An 18,505-nucleotide genomic window follows, 5' to 3' on the forward strand; every position below is an offset into this window, starting at 1 on the left:
CAACACTACTTTTCGGTTACATCATTATGCAAGACCGTGCAGGCTAAGCATAGCGTGGTTCGAAGAAAAACGTCCCAAAGCAAAAAAAAAAAAAAAAAACACACACACACACACACACACACCACCACCACAATTTTACCAAATTGTAATCAGTCTGACGACAGAGAAAAATGTATAGACCAATTGGCGTCATAAATTTCCAAACTTTTCAGATGCATGAATTATTGAAGTTTACAAACAGTATGGTACATTTGTGGTTGGCACAGCTGCCTCACAGTTTTGCAGTACTGTGTGGAGTTTGCATGTTTTCTTTTTCCATGCATGGGTTTTCTTCAGTCTGGCTTCGACAAACCAAAAACACCCACATGAAATTCATTGACAACCGACTGTGCCTTGAGATTGGCTGCAACCACCAAGTGTGTTCCCATCCCTCTTACCCAAATTCAGCTGAGATTTGCTGGAGCTCACCCACACAAGTGTGAATATAAGTTGAAACACATTGAAAGAGACGATGTGCATGGTGTACACAGATTTATTGGCTTCCATACATAGTCCTTGCTGTCATTTTTAGTGGCCTCCAAAAATCTCCGCAATGATTTTATCAGCATGAATTACAAGCCACTTCCCAACGAATCAGCAAAACCACGCTCAGTACGTGGTAAAACAATTTTAAAAAAAATTGTGCGGGTCAATAATGTTTGCGAGTCTAAGGCACTATGTCTTCTATTTTCCTAATTTAGACGCAGGGTTTTTTACAAATCAACACAGAAGTACAAAAAGGAACAGCACATTTATCAGCACACGCACACACTCTCAAACAAACCGCTTCGTGACGCACCTACACTACCGAGGCTAGGTCCTTTTGTAAAGGTTGATTTTGAAAGGTATATAGTGCTGCTGCTGGGTCCAGAGTAATATTACCTGGAGATCTGTGTACAAAACATCTTCAGCACATCTTTGGTTTCAGACACCCCCATGCTATGTTCGTATGCAGTCTCACCCGGGTGCATCTCACCCTGCAGTGCCTTTTACACAGCATTTTTTTTTCTGTCTATGTGGCAAACTCGGGACCTGTAACAGGCGGTGGGGGGAGAATGGCTGTGCGCAAGACAATGGTGGATAAATGTTGGCTCTTCTGTTACCGCTCTGATGCAGGATCTCTGCGTGAGAGAGGCTTAGGAGAGAGATGTACATTATATGGACAAAAGTAGTACCAATACTTTAGCCCATACAGTGTATTGTATCTGAGTGGGAATATAATGAGCTACAACTCAAATGGCCACAACAAACTAGACATACAACTATGTTTTCTTCTTTTGCTGCAGAATGCCTCACATGAAGTCAAACACCTCAGATTGGTTGTTTGGATGGACCATAAAAGCAAAGAGAAAGATAACCGAGTGCATTGATTGAGTATACATGAATCGCTAGCCGTTGAACCTTCCCACGACTTTGCTTCTACCCATAAAGCCAATGCTGCTCAATCCGCATAACACAGACATCCTGCTTCTTTTTTTTTGTCCTTAAGAACTGCAAAAATACATCGTAAGAAGTGTACAAGAGTAGTTAATACAATCAAATATGACAGTACTGAACGCAGGGGAATCATAAGATTGTCCCTCGAATCAAACAACATCAACATAAACACTTTGATACTGTAACAATGTATAATAATAACAATTAAAATAGCAGAGAAAACAAGTAGATGTCATAATAACACCCGGGCTTCAAGGTAAGTCAAGTATAGAGGAAGGGTGGTCGTGTGCATCCTCTCTTCGGGCTGTGTCCTCCCTTAGGCTTCCTTTGTACTCGCCTTCATTTTCTCCACTGTTTCCTATGGTAAAATAAAGATAAAGGGTCAATATAGTCGTGGTATAAAGTAATTTCATCACGTTGCACCCATTTAAAAACCAAAGCGGTAGCATTAAAAGTTTTGGATGAGGTAATTTACAGCTCAGCTGACGGTAATTTACCTTGCGATGGCCATTCTGTTGTATTATGCATCTGAAAGTTGTTCAGGCTGCTTATGTTTTTCCCATGTTCTATCTTTTAACATTTCTACAGTTATTCCAGTTTAAAGACGGCTAACCTAGCTAGAACCTACCTTATCTACAGGACATTTGACAATATTAAAAATGTAATTGAAGAACAATTTCAAAATGAATTTGGAGATGAAAATATATACATTTGTATGTCTCATGGATTGCATTACGCAAAAGGAATCCCATGTATCCATTTGTTATATACCCGCTGTATACCCAGCAGACTTGGTTTATACGGTAATGCATATAAACATGTTTTTTGCTTACTACTATACTAATTACAGCAAGCTTGCTCTTTTGAGACAATTTGCCTCTTCAATATATGATGATTTTTTTTTCGTTTCCTGCCATGTGAGTATTGTACCGAAAAGCTTAGGTCTGCAAATTTGAAGAGGATGTTTTTTTGCAGGCTCGGCAGTTTAAGTCAAATCTCCTTTGTCGAGAAAAACACATTCCCCTTATCTGGAGAAACCCTCAAGTCAGATCCTTGGGCTAGTTGGTTTACTGATTTAAAAAAAAAAAAACAACCTGGTGTTTGTTCAGCTCTGCCACACGGAGGTTCCACTCTTCCTCTGTCATTTCCACACCGCCATCTGTTGGCTCATCCACAGCAGCTGCCTTGTCTGCATACAAAGTGAATCAAATGTGTTCAGGTACAAAGACACGGAGGAAATAACAAAATGATTTTCTTGTAGCTTACCAGTGCAGGTCATTGCAGTGCAGACCCAGTTGCCGCATGCACACACGCAGCGGTTACACTCCACCTGCGTCTCTGCACCGTCCTCATAAGTCTCATCTTCCAGAGCACATTCTAGAAGAAAATATATATATACGAAGAAGGGAATTTGGCAGCTGAGACAATCGAGCACGATTCTCCCCATTCGGAAACCACTGTAACTAAAAAGGGGTACACGGGCCGCTGCCAAATGACAGACTGGCGCAATTTAGTAAATTGCCACCTACTGCATAAAACAGTGGGAACAGTTTCGGAAAGGCGCTTTTCTGTACCCATGAGCAAAAAGTAAGCTTCATGAAGGCATGTTTGGATATGTTTAGGACAGTTGAACTTACGTTGGAATGTGTGTATTCTTATTGCCACACTGTGTGTGAAAAGAAAACACTTTTTGATGCGTTTGGGGTAATCCTAGTGTTTCTCAATAACCACACAGGACCTTGTATGCCGAAGACACAGAGTTCAGCGCTCTGGACTTCAGCCTACATAGTGATTCTGAGCATAGTACACTGAAGCAACAACCATCAGCAGCAACAATACTGAATTAGATCAGCGAGTTCTCTATCAACCCCACCGCATAGTTCAGCCTCACAGATACCATATCTGCTCTGCCCATGCTGTCTGTGTCAAAGACTCAGTCCACCGTGTCTGACACGACACCGGGATTTGTTGTTGTTTGTTTTCCTAGAGTCCAAAAACTTTTTCAGTGCAGCACAAGAGGGTAGTGAGTAACACGTCTGCCTCACAGTCAAGAGTTTGTGGGTTTGAGTCTCAACTCGTTCTGTGCGTAGTTTGCATCTTTCCCCCGTGGTTCCGTGGGTTTTCACTTACATTTCAAAAACATATGGTTGGTTCATTACGACTCAAATTTTCTCCATTGGTTTTAAATGCGAGTGTGATTGGTCACATCTATTTGTGTGCCTTTTTGTGTCTTGCGATTGACACAAAACAAAAATAGATGGAAGGGTGGTCTCAGCTCACTCTTCTCAGGCGGGTTGAACCCAGGTTTCAGGCAGTTGAGGAACTCATCAAAGCTCAACTTCCAGTCGGCATTCTCATCAGACAGCTCAATGAGGGCATCAACACAGAGACTCCTGGATAGCAAAACACACATGCAAACTCACTATTAGTAGCAACCCGACTTTACAAGCTTCCATAAGGAGGGCATGACAAGTATACTCTGGAATGGACAGACATCTAAAATAGCTCCAGAGCACATAGTAGAGATATGCATGTATATGCAAACTTTACTTTCGAAGCTTGCACAGAGGTCAAATACTGACAAGTCAAAAAAAAAAAAAACGATCTAAAATAAGTCTTATCTTTCAACCGCTATCGTGCGAGCAGACACTAACCGAAGCAGCTTGTTGCTCTCCAGGTCGGCGTAGGACTGCATCTCAGTCGCCACAGACTCATTGTGCTGGATGAACTTGAGCAACTCGGAGGAGTCCAGCGTGGAATCGCCGCCGTCATACGACTGGGGGTGAGAAAAGATGCATAAGAACAGCTTCATAGATGTGTTACACCAGACACAATAGAACTTTGGCATCCATATTTATAACAGGACCGGTGTTGTTCATTTTGAGGTTATAAACGGCATGCTACAAAATTGTTCGCATGCTCAGTTACTGCGGTACTTCCTTTGGATTTCATTCTGGTGCCTTTCATTAAGAAACACACACTGTAATTAAGACTTTACAACTATATTTGTACAAATTCAGGTTACATCACACCAAATCTCTCTCATAAGCCAAGGACCAGACGAGTAGTGCACTCTCATTTTGCCTCAGTAGTTTTAAGACATAATAAAAGAACAATCAATTGCACAAGATCCAGGTGACATTGCCCGACTATTAGAGCAGTAAGCACTCTTGCGGATCTATTCTTGGTTAAGTATGGTGTCTCTCCCCTTTGAAATAATCAGTATGCAGGTACTGTACCCCACTTCAACGAAGAGAGGCAAGGATGAGGACAATAGGTGCAAAGCGGTTGGCCCACCTTGAAGTACTTGAGCAGGATGTCAGAGAAGTTGGAGCCCTTGACAAACCAGCCATCTGGGACAACTTCGGTCTGCAGCCACTGGATCACACGGCTCCTCAGCTCGTTGCGGTCCGCAGCGTAGCAAACCACTGCGGGATGGGGAGCATTCTATTGGTCAACATTCATGAATAATTCATCGTGTACAGTCTACATTACTTGTATTGTGTTACGTTTTTATTTTTCTTTCATGTGCGTTTGTTTGTCTGTTACTAGACTATGCTTGTGCACTAAACCAACAGAGACAACCAAAAGTGTAAAAATGAATCCAACACCCACCTGGGCTGGCAGCTGCCTGCTCACTCTTTTTCTCTGAATGGTATTGAAGAAAAAAAAAAGAAATGGCAGAATTACAATCCCAAGACCAGTTATTATTTAATGCTGACATAGATTTCTTGGCCAAAGGTCTGCAAAGAAGACCGGGTGACGTAACTGACCTCTATGAACAAATTCTGTGCCAAAGCTCAGGTCAACATTCAGCAAGTTAATAGTTCACTAATGATGAGTTGCTAATATAACAATCTGCTAACAGATTGAAACATCAAGCAAGACTCGACAAGTGACTGTAGCCTCATATGGCGACTATTGGGATCGCAGAGCAATGTGACACCTCTTTAGAATGACACCTCACTTTTTCCAAAACCAATAAGTGTACAAATTACTTCAGTTGATAGACTTTGTTCACAAGAACCATCAGGAGTTAATTGCTGAGCTTATTTTCACTCCCTTTACATTATAACAGCATACGCAAACAAAGAATGTCAATGGTCCCCCATTGCTGAATAAATCCATCATAAAGCACAATATTAAACATGATCTTAGATTAAGATTAAGAAAACCTTTATTAGTCTCGCAATGGAGAAATTCCTGATGTAGCTATGGAGTGTTTAGCTTTCCAGTTGACTCTGACATGTGATCATCTCACAATATTGTGCCCATATTCATGTTCTGTGGAGTCACACGATGAACTAATTTCATCAAGTCTGACTCATTTGTTGCTCATTTTGCAGCCTTTTCTGCCAAGTCAAGTTTTGTGTAGTTTTAAATTAAACGTTTCACTTGACATGAATTGCAAGCATCGCAAATGTACCCTGGCAGTGTCCATCGTAGGCCACTTGGATTTTCAGTCCGCTCAGACAAGCATCCCTGTGCAGCTCACAATGGTTCCGGTAGGTCTTCCCATTGCTGCCACATACTGACCTCTTGTGGGGCTTACAGCTCTGGAGAGAGAAAAGAAACCAAGCACATGAATTGGAAATGTCTTTCTTACCCCACCACTACCTCACTCACTTCGATGCACAGGCAGCTGGGCTCCCCTTTCTCACTAACAGCACATTCCCGTCCTGCCCCGCAGAAGACATTGGCACATACTTTGCTCTTGCTCTGCAGCTCCTGAAATAAGAAGACAACATTTAGTTTCACACATAGTTGCGCTCGCAATAACAGATGTGACATGAAACGGTTGCGCCTTCGAGGCTGGCAACATCGTCATAATCACAGCTATAGTTGTTGAGATGAGAGTTTAAACAAAATGCTGTGGAAGTTTTTTGCAGTTGAATGCCTCTAAGGCTGGAGTGACAGTTACACTGAATGATACAAGATATTTATTTTTATTTTTTGCTCTCAAGAGACAAAAATGGGAAGTGCATCACGCAACACATGGAATCGAGTATTATGCTTATATATAATATACATTAACGAGTTTCTCTATTAGATAAGACAAGAATGAAACAGAATATACTCTGGAAGTTACACGAAGCAAGGGGACTCACTCGAATGTTAAATTAAGGCAAGTTTAGCCCCGTTTACATTTTACAGTGTTCAACTTCTGTTTACACTTGCAAACTGCAAAGCATACCCCCTTGCATTACATATATGACATTGAAGTTTCCCCACTTGGCACACGTGCTTTCTACATCTAAATATTAAGCTGGTTAACTTTTTTTTTTTTTACACTGGTATGAGAGTTATAAATGTATTACTTCGAGATAGCGTGACCCAAGTACCACATTAGTATAGCAATGTTTTAGGGACATTGAGCAGTAACATTTATCAAACTACACCTATTAAATTGCCTGAAAACTCAAATTAGAGTCAACGGTACTATACTAAATTCCAGACATTAAATCATGTCGGCATGTGAAATCTAACTTCTGTATTAACAAATGAAAGTGTCGCACAAATGTGCAAATGCTATGTATAGACCGCATAATACACCATGGATCATTATCACTCGGGGATTATATATCATGATCTGAAACTGTATATTCGGTCATACTGTTCAACTCATACTGTACATTTTCTTTTTTTTTCCCCCCTGTCCCCAAATCTGACGAGAAAAGTAAATAATCTGTGTTACAGGCAACTTTGCAGCTCCGCACAGTTAGGCGGAGTTTCTCCGCTAGGTGGCGATACATCACATGACGTGACAGCAGCTGCTTGAACTCACTGGGTAATGATTCAGACTCAGCCTCAACCGATTAGCCAAAACCTCAAAAGGAACTGCGTGTTGACAAGTCAAAATGATGAGAAGACCATACTTTCCAGTTTGTTTGTTTCACCATGACGTCTTTTATTTCTTTTATCTTTTGTTGTCGGCTGGTCTGTTGTGTGACCCCACCCGGCTACCTCCAGCCCCCTCCAAAAACCACTAATCTCAAGCAGCAAACACTCACACTCACTTTATGACCTTCATTACCTTCTCTATTCTCCATTTGTGTGCCTTTGTGTGCATCTGTGTCAGCGCACTGAAGTTTTTGTGTGTTATAGGGCGTCTCCACATCTGGAGTCTAGTATGTGCATGTGTGTGTGTGCGCGCGCGCGCGTGTGTTTTTCTTTGCGCTTGTTCCCATGCAATCGTTTTCCCACTTCCCTCCCCCTCTCTAGGGCACTGTTTCCTGTAACGAGAATAAGGCAGAGAAAAAGTTGGCCCTTCCTGTGCTTGAGCACACGTGAGCTTGCGGTCCACATTCAGGGTCTGGTATGCGGACTCAAACAAGGGCTGGATTCTTGGAGACTCACATAAGCTCACCAATAATTGAATGTAACAAGATGGATAACGGGTGGGGACGGGGGTAGGGTGTCACATGCTAAAGTGGAGCAGACTTTAAGCTCCAAGTGGTGAGAGGAGCTTGAGGGAAATGGTGGTTCACTTCTTTGCATGATTTAAAAGTCGCACACACAATAATCCAATGTTGGAGGCAAAATCTTCAAAGTGATCCTTGTGGCCCTGAAGATTGCAATCCATTTACTTGCACTGAATCCGCCGCAGTGAATTCTGTATGAGCTCTGCAGATGACGCCGGTGGTATTCTGTCCATCCATGTGCAACCAGCAGACAACCTTGACATTTAACTAATGAACGCAGAAGCACACAGGACTTTTTTTTTTCCGCCCGCACCAGACGATTCCATTGGGTTGTTGCTATGGTGAGAGGTGGTACCCGTGAGACCGCAAGTGCCAGTCAACCAGAGAGAGCCTTAAAATGAGATCGCAGCAGAGTGTGGTTGTACAGATGTTCTCAATGACCCCCGTGTCACAGCACAAGTTGTCAACACTTGCAGGTAGCGTGTCTGAATATTACATCTGTTCAACAATTTTTACTATTTGAGTACACCCCACGATGAACCCCCGTTTAAGGCGAGGATATAAGTTGAAAGCCACGATCAAGGCAGACCATTTCATTTTGCAATCGTTAAGCCTCGCCACACGCGTTACATTTTTCATTAAAACATACTTTTACAATGCAATGTAAATGTTGTTGAACAAAATTAAAAACCGATCAATCAATATGTATCTTATGTGTTGTATTATTTTGTTATTTTGACTTCAAGATGATGCCGCGAGAGTGGCTGCCTTTACAGCAGCTCCGATATTTTGTTCTTCTGCTTCTTCTTTTCATAACTTTGCTGCTGTGAATTGGGAATTTCTCCATTGTGAGACTAAAAAATGTTTTCTTATCTTATCTTAAATAAATGGCAACTAAAAATGGAAAATGTCGGGTATTTATATTAAGAGGCTGGGCCTAGTGGGGTTGCTTGTGCGATCGCCGAGTCAGCATGTGAGCGTCTCGGTGGGAGGTGTGGTCCAAAGCAGCTTCGGCATAGGTGTGCATTTTATTGTTCTCCCAGGATTTAAGAAACAGCTGAATTGGGTATTCTCTGCTGTGGCTCTCCTTTACCACATACAAAAGGATTACAGTATAGCCATTTATCTCAGCATGGCGTCTCCGCGCTCGAGTCGAGTGCACTTCTGCCCAGATCTGCCCTGTCACCTTGTTTTATTCCCACTATCTTGTCCTTTTAGTGACGAGCGCCATTGGACCAAGACCATCTTGTTCCGTTTAATGGAAGGAATGTAAAAGGAAAGTGGGAGTAGAGGAGGGTGGGCGGGGTGGCGGGGGGAGATGTTGAGATTAGGAGGAGATGGTGATGATAACACTGATAGAGTTGAATTGCTTCTATGCTGCCACTGACATCAAATATATTTTTTAACGCTTTCTTGCTTCCCCTTCCTGATCAGGAATTATTACCATAGCAGCGGGGTCGCTCAATACTGGCATTCAAGCGACATTTTTGTGCTTGTATGTGCCTCAATGTATAAGTGCATAGGTGTGCGCATATCTTTTCTCTGCTCCGATGAGTTCGAAGGTCAATCAATAGCTCTCTCGCGCCGACGTCACTCGGTAGCCGATTGGAATCAATTCCCATGAGTGCCCTGCTCCTTGTTAGTGTGCAGGAAATAGACTGATGGCTTGCAAAAGGAATAACTCGATCTTGAATGCCAAATAACAACAAGAGCATGAAATTGTCATGTATCTTTCCATGTCATCACGTAAATGTTCGATGTACTGTATATATTTTCATCTTTGAATGTTTGGGATTCTGACCCCATAGCAATCTTGAGTTGAGTAAAATAAAGCTGTTATGAATTGCCCTAGCGAGAATAACTCTTCTCATCCCTAGTAAAATGCATTTTCTTGAGCGCGGAGCTTAAGTGGCTATTGAGTGGGACAGCGAGGCACTGTGCGACAAAGCCTTTTTCATCTTCACATTTTACCCTGAGCCGTCAATGTTGTTGCGCTTCGATAGTTGACTTTGCACAAAAGAAAAAATGAACACGTGCAACGATTTTTCAGTAGAATCGCAAACTCTCAAACCTGCACGGAAGTGGGATAAGTTTCTGGATTCATGGGAGAAAAACAACGTCTTCTTCGGGTATGATCTAAAACATGCTGCTTTGATGACGTAACGATGACTATTTCGCGGTTTGCTTATCGCGGCCTCGGTGCATTGTGGATTTTATCAAACATATTCATGAAAAAATAAAAAATAAAATGCGAAAATGCAGCGAAGAAGGAAAGGTCCGCAAGAGGCAGTGAAAGTCAGCAAAACAACAGCAAGTCACAGAGCAACATATACAGTACTACATACATCTGTTTACTGTATTTCGTTATTCATACACGAACCTAACCTAACTTATACATGTTTAAATATATTAGTATATCGCATTAAGTAATGTTAATTACTACAAACATGCATGTATATAGGTGACGTTTAACATGAATTAAACGGCGCTTGAATCCGATTTTACCGATACCCACCAATGCATCGTGATGAATCTAGATTTCACCCGTCAATTGCGTCATACCCGGTGAATGAGCCGATGCACTCGCATTGCGCACGTGCGCATCGATGCATCGATTCTTTTCCACACCCTTAATACCTGTACGGTGGGGTTCGCTACTTCGCTGATTTTCATCTTTCGCGGGTGGTTTCGGTCCCCATTAACCGCGATAAATGAGGGATTACTGAACTAAGCGAACTAAATTTCTCACAGCACTGATTGGACAAGCAATGTCATGTGATCACCTGCGGCCACTGATGCCCAAGCGGGAGTGTCATAGCTAATTAAAATGCTGAGTCGCATGTGTCTTACCCTCCATGGCAAAGGCCCCGTGGCACCCCTGAGACGATTCACCGAACCCCTGGGCTTCGATCGAACTAAGGTTAAGAACCACTGGTCTCGATGTTTGTAGAAATATGTCTCGAGTCGCACAAAACTAGGGAGTTTGAAGTGCTGTCATGCATGAGATCCCACAAGATTTTATCGTAATGCGCGCAACCTCAGTTAAACCAGTCTCAAGGGATTCATTTTGGGCTTGTCAATTCAGTAACTGAGTCACATTTTTTCTCTTTTTTTGGGGGACTTTTTTGAGACGTTTCGAAAGACGGTCTGACTTTAACCCTTTCAGGGACAGTAGTTACGACAGTGGACAGCTGATTATGTTGTCAGGTTACAGGGTGCATGAAATAGTCAGAGAGTTCGCCTATGATTTTATGGGCTCCAATATGTTTGCAACATCGCTGGTATAAATGATCTGTGTCTGAATGTGTCAAAATTGGGACAAAACCTAATCAAGCATCTCTTCCGAATCCAAATGGACGAGCGATTCCGACAGCCACAGACAGACATTTGGACGCCTGAGATGACTCATGGCGCAAACATTTCATAACTTCAAAATGTGCTCCAGTCTTTGATGCTTTGATGCAGTGCTTTGTAAAATCGTCAGGACCCAGAATGTGAGGGGAGGGGAGGGAGTACATTCCGGAGGAATGTTGTGCCTCAGTCGGGGTCTGGCCGGGTTCGTCTTGAGCCAAAATCTCGCCGGTATCTGGGTCAGAGCGTTGCCCCTGATCTCCCCCTCTCCTGCGTTTCCTGCCTTTTCCCTTTGTCTCTCCGGCTTTTGGACATCGGTTCAGTGAGCAGACGTTCCATTTCACAGCGCCTTCCCGAAGGACAACCCAAGACAAATGAAAGACACTCGCTAAGTATGAACTAGTTTCCAGCTGAAAAATATATTCGCTCTTATGCCTAAATCCCAACGCACGAGGGAGAAGCATCATAAGCGAACGACTTTTCATCCGTTACTGACAGACTGCAGTCATTAAAGCTGGTGGATTTGCACTCAATAATTAAAATACCTCTTGGATGTTGCCTCCTTTCCGTGCCTAATTAACTTTATACATCTCAAATGAGACTTGAGCGTCATTCCTTGTTGCGGTTGACAGCTTTGTGAGGACAGAAGCAGGCGGACCACAAAATGCCAGCATCTTCCCCTTCTTTCGAACTCAGAGTTTGCTGTATGTGACTGATACGTGTACAAGTGGTGTGCGTATGTCCTTGAATTAATGACTACTAAGAAAAACAGTCCAGATAAACAGTTGGGGTGGTCTCGGGGTGTTTGCTTAGGGACCAGGCGCGGGCTGATATTAAACCCGCAGAAACAAAAGCATCCTGGGTAATGAGCAGTATGCACCCATCTCTGCCTGTTAGCTTTCACCCTGTTTCTTATTCAGCATGAAAGGAATGCATCGACAAATGAGATGATGTCACTCCAGTCTGCAGCCTCTTGTTTTCCGCCCACCGGGCCTTCTTGTCCAAGACCCCAGAACGTAAAGACGGTGGGGAATCGAAGACAAATAAAGTGAGACAGACTAAAGAAAAAGCCAGAAAGGAGTCACCGACTTGGCTGAGTCACATCTGCTCGCAATTAGACTAAACTAAGAAACCAAGCCCCCCCCACCTCACCCACCCACCCACCCCTGCAAACACGCACCCACCCTGCCTGGTAATGTCATCGAGCCACGTGCAATGGCATCTCTACAGCTCCCTTCAGTTTTGTTAGCCTCAATCAAACCTGATTTACAGTACGTTTGATTTCCCTTTATTTTCTGTTCTCTGCATTTTTCAGCAACAGGGCGGGTGCAAGGGGTAGGGTGGGGGTGGGGGGTCTTTGCTGAGACTCAATCCAAAACCACGACTACAATCCCTGACTCTGCAGTTGGAACAAGTGGTCGTCCACTTAAGCGAAATTGAACGAGCACCTTTGAAGATCATACTTCCTCACACGACTTAAAGCCCCGACTGGTCGCACTTTTCCCAAGATTGCTCAATGTCTGTCAACTGTCAATTCTTCGCTGCGATGGTCTTTATGTAATCTGGACCACAGAGGGGGCAGAATCTGTCACGGAGGACGTTGCTCTTCATGTGTTTTCTATTTAACAGCAAAGCAGCAAAACAAAGGGGAACACATTGAACTTATCCAGAGGACGGGTTACAAAACGATCTTCCCACATGAAATTAAAAAAAAAACAAAGTTTCAAAAGATAAAGAGTTGCGTGACCAACTTTTAAATTGAGTGCTGTTCAATTCAATTTTAGATTCAATTTTATCAGATTGTTCTGTTGGTGTTTCTTTGAGCGTAGCTCCATCTAGTGGATGCATTGTAGATTGCGTCTTATAATGCGGTGCGCCCAATGTATGAAAAAAAAAATTACAAAACAGGCCATTCATTGAAGGCGCGCCTCATAATCCAGTGCGCCTTTTAGTGTGGAAAATACGGTATATATTCTTGTCGGTGTGTTGTCGCACAACCATCAGGGCTTTGCCTTGACCCATCCCACAGATTAGGAAGGGTGGCTCAATGGCTTCAGTTGTCAGCTCAACGTTACCGTTTAATGTCGACTGCATCTCATCACAGCTTACCACCAGTCCGGTTACGAAAACTGGACGAATACTCTTTTCAAGCAAATATAACATACCGCGAGGACGTGAAACACCCCCCCCCCCGCCCCCCAATCCCCTCCACCCTGCAGCATACAGCAGCCAAGTCTTACCTCACCCTGATCTTTCCCCTGCTATAATTTCCTGAGCATGGCTCTGTCCTTTTTCTGTTTAGTCCCTGCCCAGACTGCATGACTGCATGTCGACTTGAAGTAATTAGATCGGTCTGATAAAGACAGAGGACAAAGCGTCCCACCCCTCCCCTCTGTCACATGCTCATGTTCTCTCCACCTGGGCAGATATTTTTAGCCCACCTCAGATGCAAGAGAACCGCCTATGGAGTGCCAACAAGGGAACCGACATCTACTTGGGCATGTCCTGCTTGTTCTCTTGCTTGCTAAAGCCTGAGAGGAAAGCGCTGGTGGGCACCTTTGCCATGACAACTGCAATTGTCATGATCCACGGCTGGCCTTTTGTAGGTAAATGAACCAATTCGCTCTGTCACCACAAGATAAATAAAGAAAGAAATGGGGGAAAAATATATGCGGTTGTAGAGATCCGCAGAACCGCCTCCTGGTCCGCTTTGCATATCAACCTCCTGTTGTGTGTCGCTTGTTATTTCACACTGCACACAACGCAAGCGTTTTCCCTCAGCCTCTTGGCGAAGGTGATGCAATTTTTACCTCAAGCACTCTCCTTGCTGGCAAGGTAAATAATGGCATTTCAACTAAAATCAGACCAAAAAAAAATCAATCACGTTTTGGACGATTTGAAACCACCGTTATTACTCTTGCGTAAAAGGATGACATGGTCAAACACACAATTGCTCAGTGCAGAGATTCACATTTTTGACAACAAGGGGGTTGTTTGTGCTCAATGCAACAAAGAATGTGCTCTGACAATTGTCAACAAAGTAAAATAAAAAAGATGAATTTAGTCCCCTTAGAGATAAGGTGAGAAGCTCGGTCATCCGGGAGGGGCTCAGAGTCGAGCCGTTTCTCCTCCACATCGAGAAGAGCCAGATGAAGTGGCTCTGGCATCTGATTAAGATGCCTCCTGGACGTCTCCCTGGTGAGGTGTTTCAGGCACGTCCCACTGGCAGGAGACCCCGGGGACGAACCAGGACACGCTGGAGAGACTATGTCACCCAGCTGGCCCGGGAACGCCTCGGAATCTGCCTGTAAGAGCTGGAAGAAGTGGCTGGGGAGAGGGAAGTCTGAGCTTCCCTCCTAAAGCTGCTGCCCCCGCGACCCGACCCCGGATAAGCGGCGGAAAATGGATGGATGAATTTAGTCCCCCATTCATTCTCACACAACAGTGTCCGATTTTAGTGGACGTAGGCAGCATATGGCCAGAATTGAATAACCTACAGTCAGAATCCAAGAACATCAGCTCATAAAATCTGTACCTACTCTCTGTATCACGGGTCTCGGATGACAACGACAAAAGCCTGCAGGCTCATCGGACACACTTACACTAAGTGAAGCTTCTGCTGCAACTTGTTGACCTTCTGGTATGCCAGTTCAAGCTCTTCTCATGACCAGACAACAGGCCATATATTATCTTGGTAATTACCTTCGGAGAACAGATGCCGCACCATTAACTGGCTAGCGCCTTCATTGGACAAACTGTGGCCTAAGCAAGTCATTCCTTGCTGATCGCGGCCCGGGAATTGAATAAGGCGTGCATACAATGGTGCATTCTCAAGGGAAGGCGGCCAAAGGTGGAGGGAAGCAATGGAAGAGCAGCAGGGGAGGGAAAAGGGGGGCTGCGTCATTAATGGCCACCAGGTAAGAGGTTTGATGAAGGAGGAAACTTTGATTCATTTGGCCGCAAGCAAACGAGTTGTCATGCGGATTTCTGCCATGCACAGGGCGTTTCTTAAACGTTCTTAACTCAATGTTCGTTGTCCTTCGTGCATCCACCATCTCTGGGGCTTGCTGCGAGGGTCGTATTGTTTCAAATCAGGATACACTTTGATCCAAAAAGGCACACAAGAGTATCTTACAAGAGTAATCACACTTGCTACAATATCTGTCATTTCCACACATCTTGTTTATCGTTGTGGAAACTGACATTTCTGAGTAGATGGCGGACATGCTTCCTTGGTCTTTCATCTAGCTGGCAAAAAAACATACCATTACTTGCCATTTTTGTTGTTCTGTCTTGGCAATGGTTTGTGCTCTACTACAGACAGCGCGGAAGCTATAGCCCAGGGGTCGGCAATCCAAATTGTTAGATATGAAAGAGCCATATAGGACCAAAAAAACAACAACAAACAAAACGAATAGATAAATAAATAAAAGCGTTCTATCAAACTTACAATGAAGGAAACACATGCTGTATGTATGTAGGAGACTGGACAGTCTCAGAATTGTTTATGTTATTCATTACTTTGTTGCGTGTTCACAAACGCCACCATAGAATTTATTTTGTGATTTCCTCTCTTGATTTTCTGTTTTGGGACATTATTTTAGCTTTTCTTAGTGTCATTGAAGTGATCATTAATTTCCGTTTTTCAGAGGCTGTCTTTGAACGACTCTCGAGTCGAAAAACGAGAAGAGAGAAGTCTGACGCAGATGTGTCTGTGTTTGTCGAGACTGTTAAAAGCATAAATAAAGTGTACGTTTAAACCAACATCACAGCTCTCCTTTTTTCGGAGCTGCAACATGTATCGATATCTATTTGAGCTATATTAGCCCACTATCAAAATCTTTTTCCATTTTCAAACATTTCTTAGAAAGCTCCAGGGAGCCGCTAGATGGCGCTAAAGAGCCGCATGCCCCTTCCACATTCTCTTCAAAAATACTTTTTCCAATTTCCTAGGTAACAACCTGATCAACAAGACAAGGAGCTTATTTTCTGTGACAGCAACTCCTGGCTAACAGGGCCGCCGACCAAAAGCCAGCTGTTCAACAGCTGTGCCAAGTCAGGCCAATAAATGCCACCTGTGTGTCTGCTCCTGACACGACATCACATGTCTTGATTGTCCGACTACATGCCATTGCGCTGCCACAATACGCTTGTGTTTGCTCAAAGCTTTTTCTCTTTGCGGTGTGACACTTAATAAAGCAAGTGTTGTGCATTCCTCCTGAGCTCACCCTTGAAAGCACAAACAAACACAAGAAACAAACAAACACATTGGCCACCCAAATGCACTGTTTGGACACCATTAGAGCAGCTGCCAAGCATCCCCAAACGAAGTGCAAAGTGTAGGTGGAGCAGCACTGATAAATGTACACAAGGTTTGACCTTCATTCTGTGCTTTTCCCAGCTGCCCGCCATTCATGTGTCACTTTTTTATATAGCTCCTTTTCCTGAGCCATTTCACTTTCCAAATGGAGCCTCTCTGGTGTTTTCCATCGGGGATTTGAACAATGTTGATTGTTCCAAACCCCATTAGCATTTTTGGGCTATTTTGGAAAACTAATCACGAGCACTGCATTAACTGTAATATAAAATCATGCCATCAAATATTTGGACTTGATTTGTTGCTCTTAATGTTTCTGCGTGTGTTTTTAAGAGAATCGAAATAAAAGCGTGGAAGTTTAAAGTGTCCAAACTTACCTCTGCGCTACAGAGAGTCAGGGCGAGCAGAAGGAACACAGCGACACGCCGTAACATCTGGTCGTAGGGCGGAAAAAAAGTCAGATTTATCGAGCTTCAAATATCGTTTCTTAGTTAAACCTACTTTGAAGTCATGTTCAAACAAACGCCTTTCAGCGCGCGTCTACTTGGTTAGCTTACCGTTTTAATTAACAAAGAGCTTGCTCGGGCCTCGGCGAAGGAGAGACGTGGAGCGGAGTGGATGTTCGTCGGTCTTGAAGGCAACACAACCTCGACTTGGAGGAAATTTGAGCAGCTTGGAGGAATTCGAGCAGGTCCTCCGGTCTTCCTCCTCCTCTCCCGGCTAAAGAGCCAATGAAATGTCTGGGGGGGGGGGGGGGGGGGGTCCTCCACAGAAGAGGAGGAAGGGATGCTTGGATGAGCGCCCGAACAAGCCGGTCTCTTATTAAAATACATTCAGTGAGTGACAAGAAGTGATGTGTTTACATTCATATCATCCAAATATAATTTATAGCACACAAACACCTCACCACGATGTGGCATGTGGTCAGTGACGGTATTTGCAGGCCCGTTTAATCATTTACAACAAATACAATTTCAAGGCATTTAATTAATGTTTTGTCCTAAGGGGGGGGGGGGGGACCTGACGTCACTCGAAAAAAAATGGTGTTCACAGTCATATACACATTCACATATATCTGATAGACAAGACATGATGGCAGTTATTATAATACCTTATTTTTTGTGACATTTTAAATATCATGAGCAAAAAAAAGCGAACGGTTTCACTTTTTGGACTCTTTGGGTCACTGTTAAATAGGTACAATGCTGTGAAATAGTATTTGCTCACTTCCTGATTTTTGTGTTCATATTTATGACATTAAAATTTCAGTTAATGAAACCAATTTTATTATCACACAGACTATTCAAATAAATACAAAATGCAGTTTCTAAATGCTAATTTTATTTATTAAGTCACAAAAAAAATCATAAAACTACCTGTCCCCATGTCAAAAAGTAATTTGCCCACACAAACAGAATATGTCAGACAAAGTGAAGTAGGCTACAAGATCTCAAGAAACAAACTTTTTGGAAGATGTGCAGTCCGTTATGCCTGGTATAAAATGGCACAGCATTTAATTAAAATAACATTGTGCCAACAGTGAAGCATGGTACTGTAGTGACGGTGTGATGATTTGTAGCTGCTTTGCTAACTCAGGACCAGGACAATTTGCTATGATTCATGGTACAATGCATTCTGCAGCCTCCCAGAAAATCCTGAAGGATAACGTCCAACAATCAATTTGCACCCTCAAACTCAAGCGTTCTTGAATTGTGCAGCAGGACAATGATGCAAAACACACCAGCCGTGGAACTAATCGGGAGAGGACGGCACGATTATTTTTTAATAATTTATTATTTAAGACCCCTCTTATTCTTTTTTTTTTCTCGCTGACAGCATCTCAGATGTTCACAAACATCCATATATATATATATATATAGAGAGAGAGAGAGAGAGAGAGAGAGAGAGAGATTGAGAGAGAGAGAGAGAGAGAGAGAGA

At 43.2% G+C, this 18,505-nt stretch overlaps 1 protein-coding gene across 1 annotated transcript; it reads right to left on the bottom strand.

Annotated features, from left to right (window-relative positions):
* Positions 1-518: 518 nt before the first annotated feature.
* Positions 519-17,109, bottom strand: LOC127611959 (follistatin-related protein 1-like). Its single transcript, XM_052082771.1, has 10 exons — positions 16,944-17,109; positions 6,103-6,204; positions 5,903-6,032; positions 5,092-5,124; positions 4,774-4,904; positions 4,131-4,252; positions 3,757-3,869; positions 2,743-2,853; positions 2,571-2,665; positions 519-1,834 (listed from the first exon to the last, which is right to left on the bottom strand). Exons 1-10 carry the CDS (start codon positions 16,998-17,000, stop codon positions 1,793-1,795), a joined length of 936 nt encoding a protein of 311 aa, XP_051938731.1. The 5' UTR covers positions 17,001-17,109; the 3' UTR covers positions 519-1,792.
* Between the last annotated feature and the right edge of the window lie 1,396 nt (positions 17,110-18,505).

The sequence above is a fragment of the Hippocampus zosterae genome, chromosome 12 (assembly GCF_025434085.1).
Source record: "Hippocampus zosterae strain Florida chromosome 12, ASM2543408v3, whole genome shotgun sequence".
NCBI classification, from domain to species: Eukaryota; Metazoa; Chordata; class Actinopteri; order Syngnathiformes; family Syngnathidae; genus Hippocampus; species Hippocampus zosterae.

Coding starts and splice junctions, on each gene's coding strand:
- LOC127611959 (XM_052082771.1), bottom strand. CDS start 17,000: ATGTTACGGCGTGTCGCTGTGTTCCTTCTGCTCGCCCTGACTCTCTGT. Junction 4,905..5,091: donor GCAGGCAGCTGCCAGCCCAG/GTGGGTGTTGGA, acceptor CCCATCCCGCAG/TGGTTTGCTACGCTGCGGAC. Junction 3,870..4,130: donor GAGAGCAACAAGCTGCTTCG/GTTAGTGTCTGC, acceptor TTTGCTATCCAG/GAGTCTCTGTGTTGATGCCC.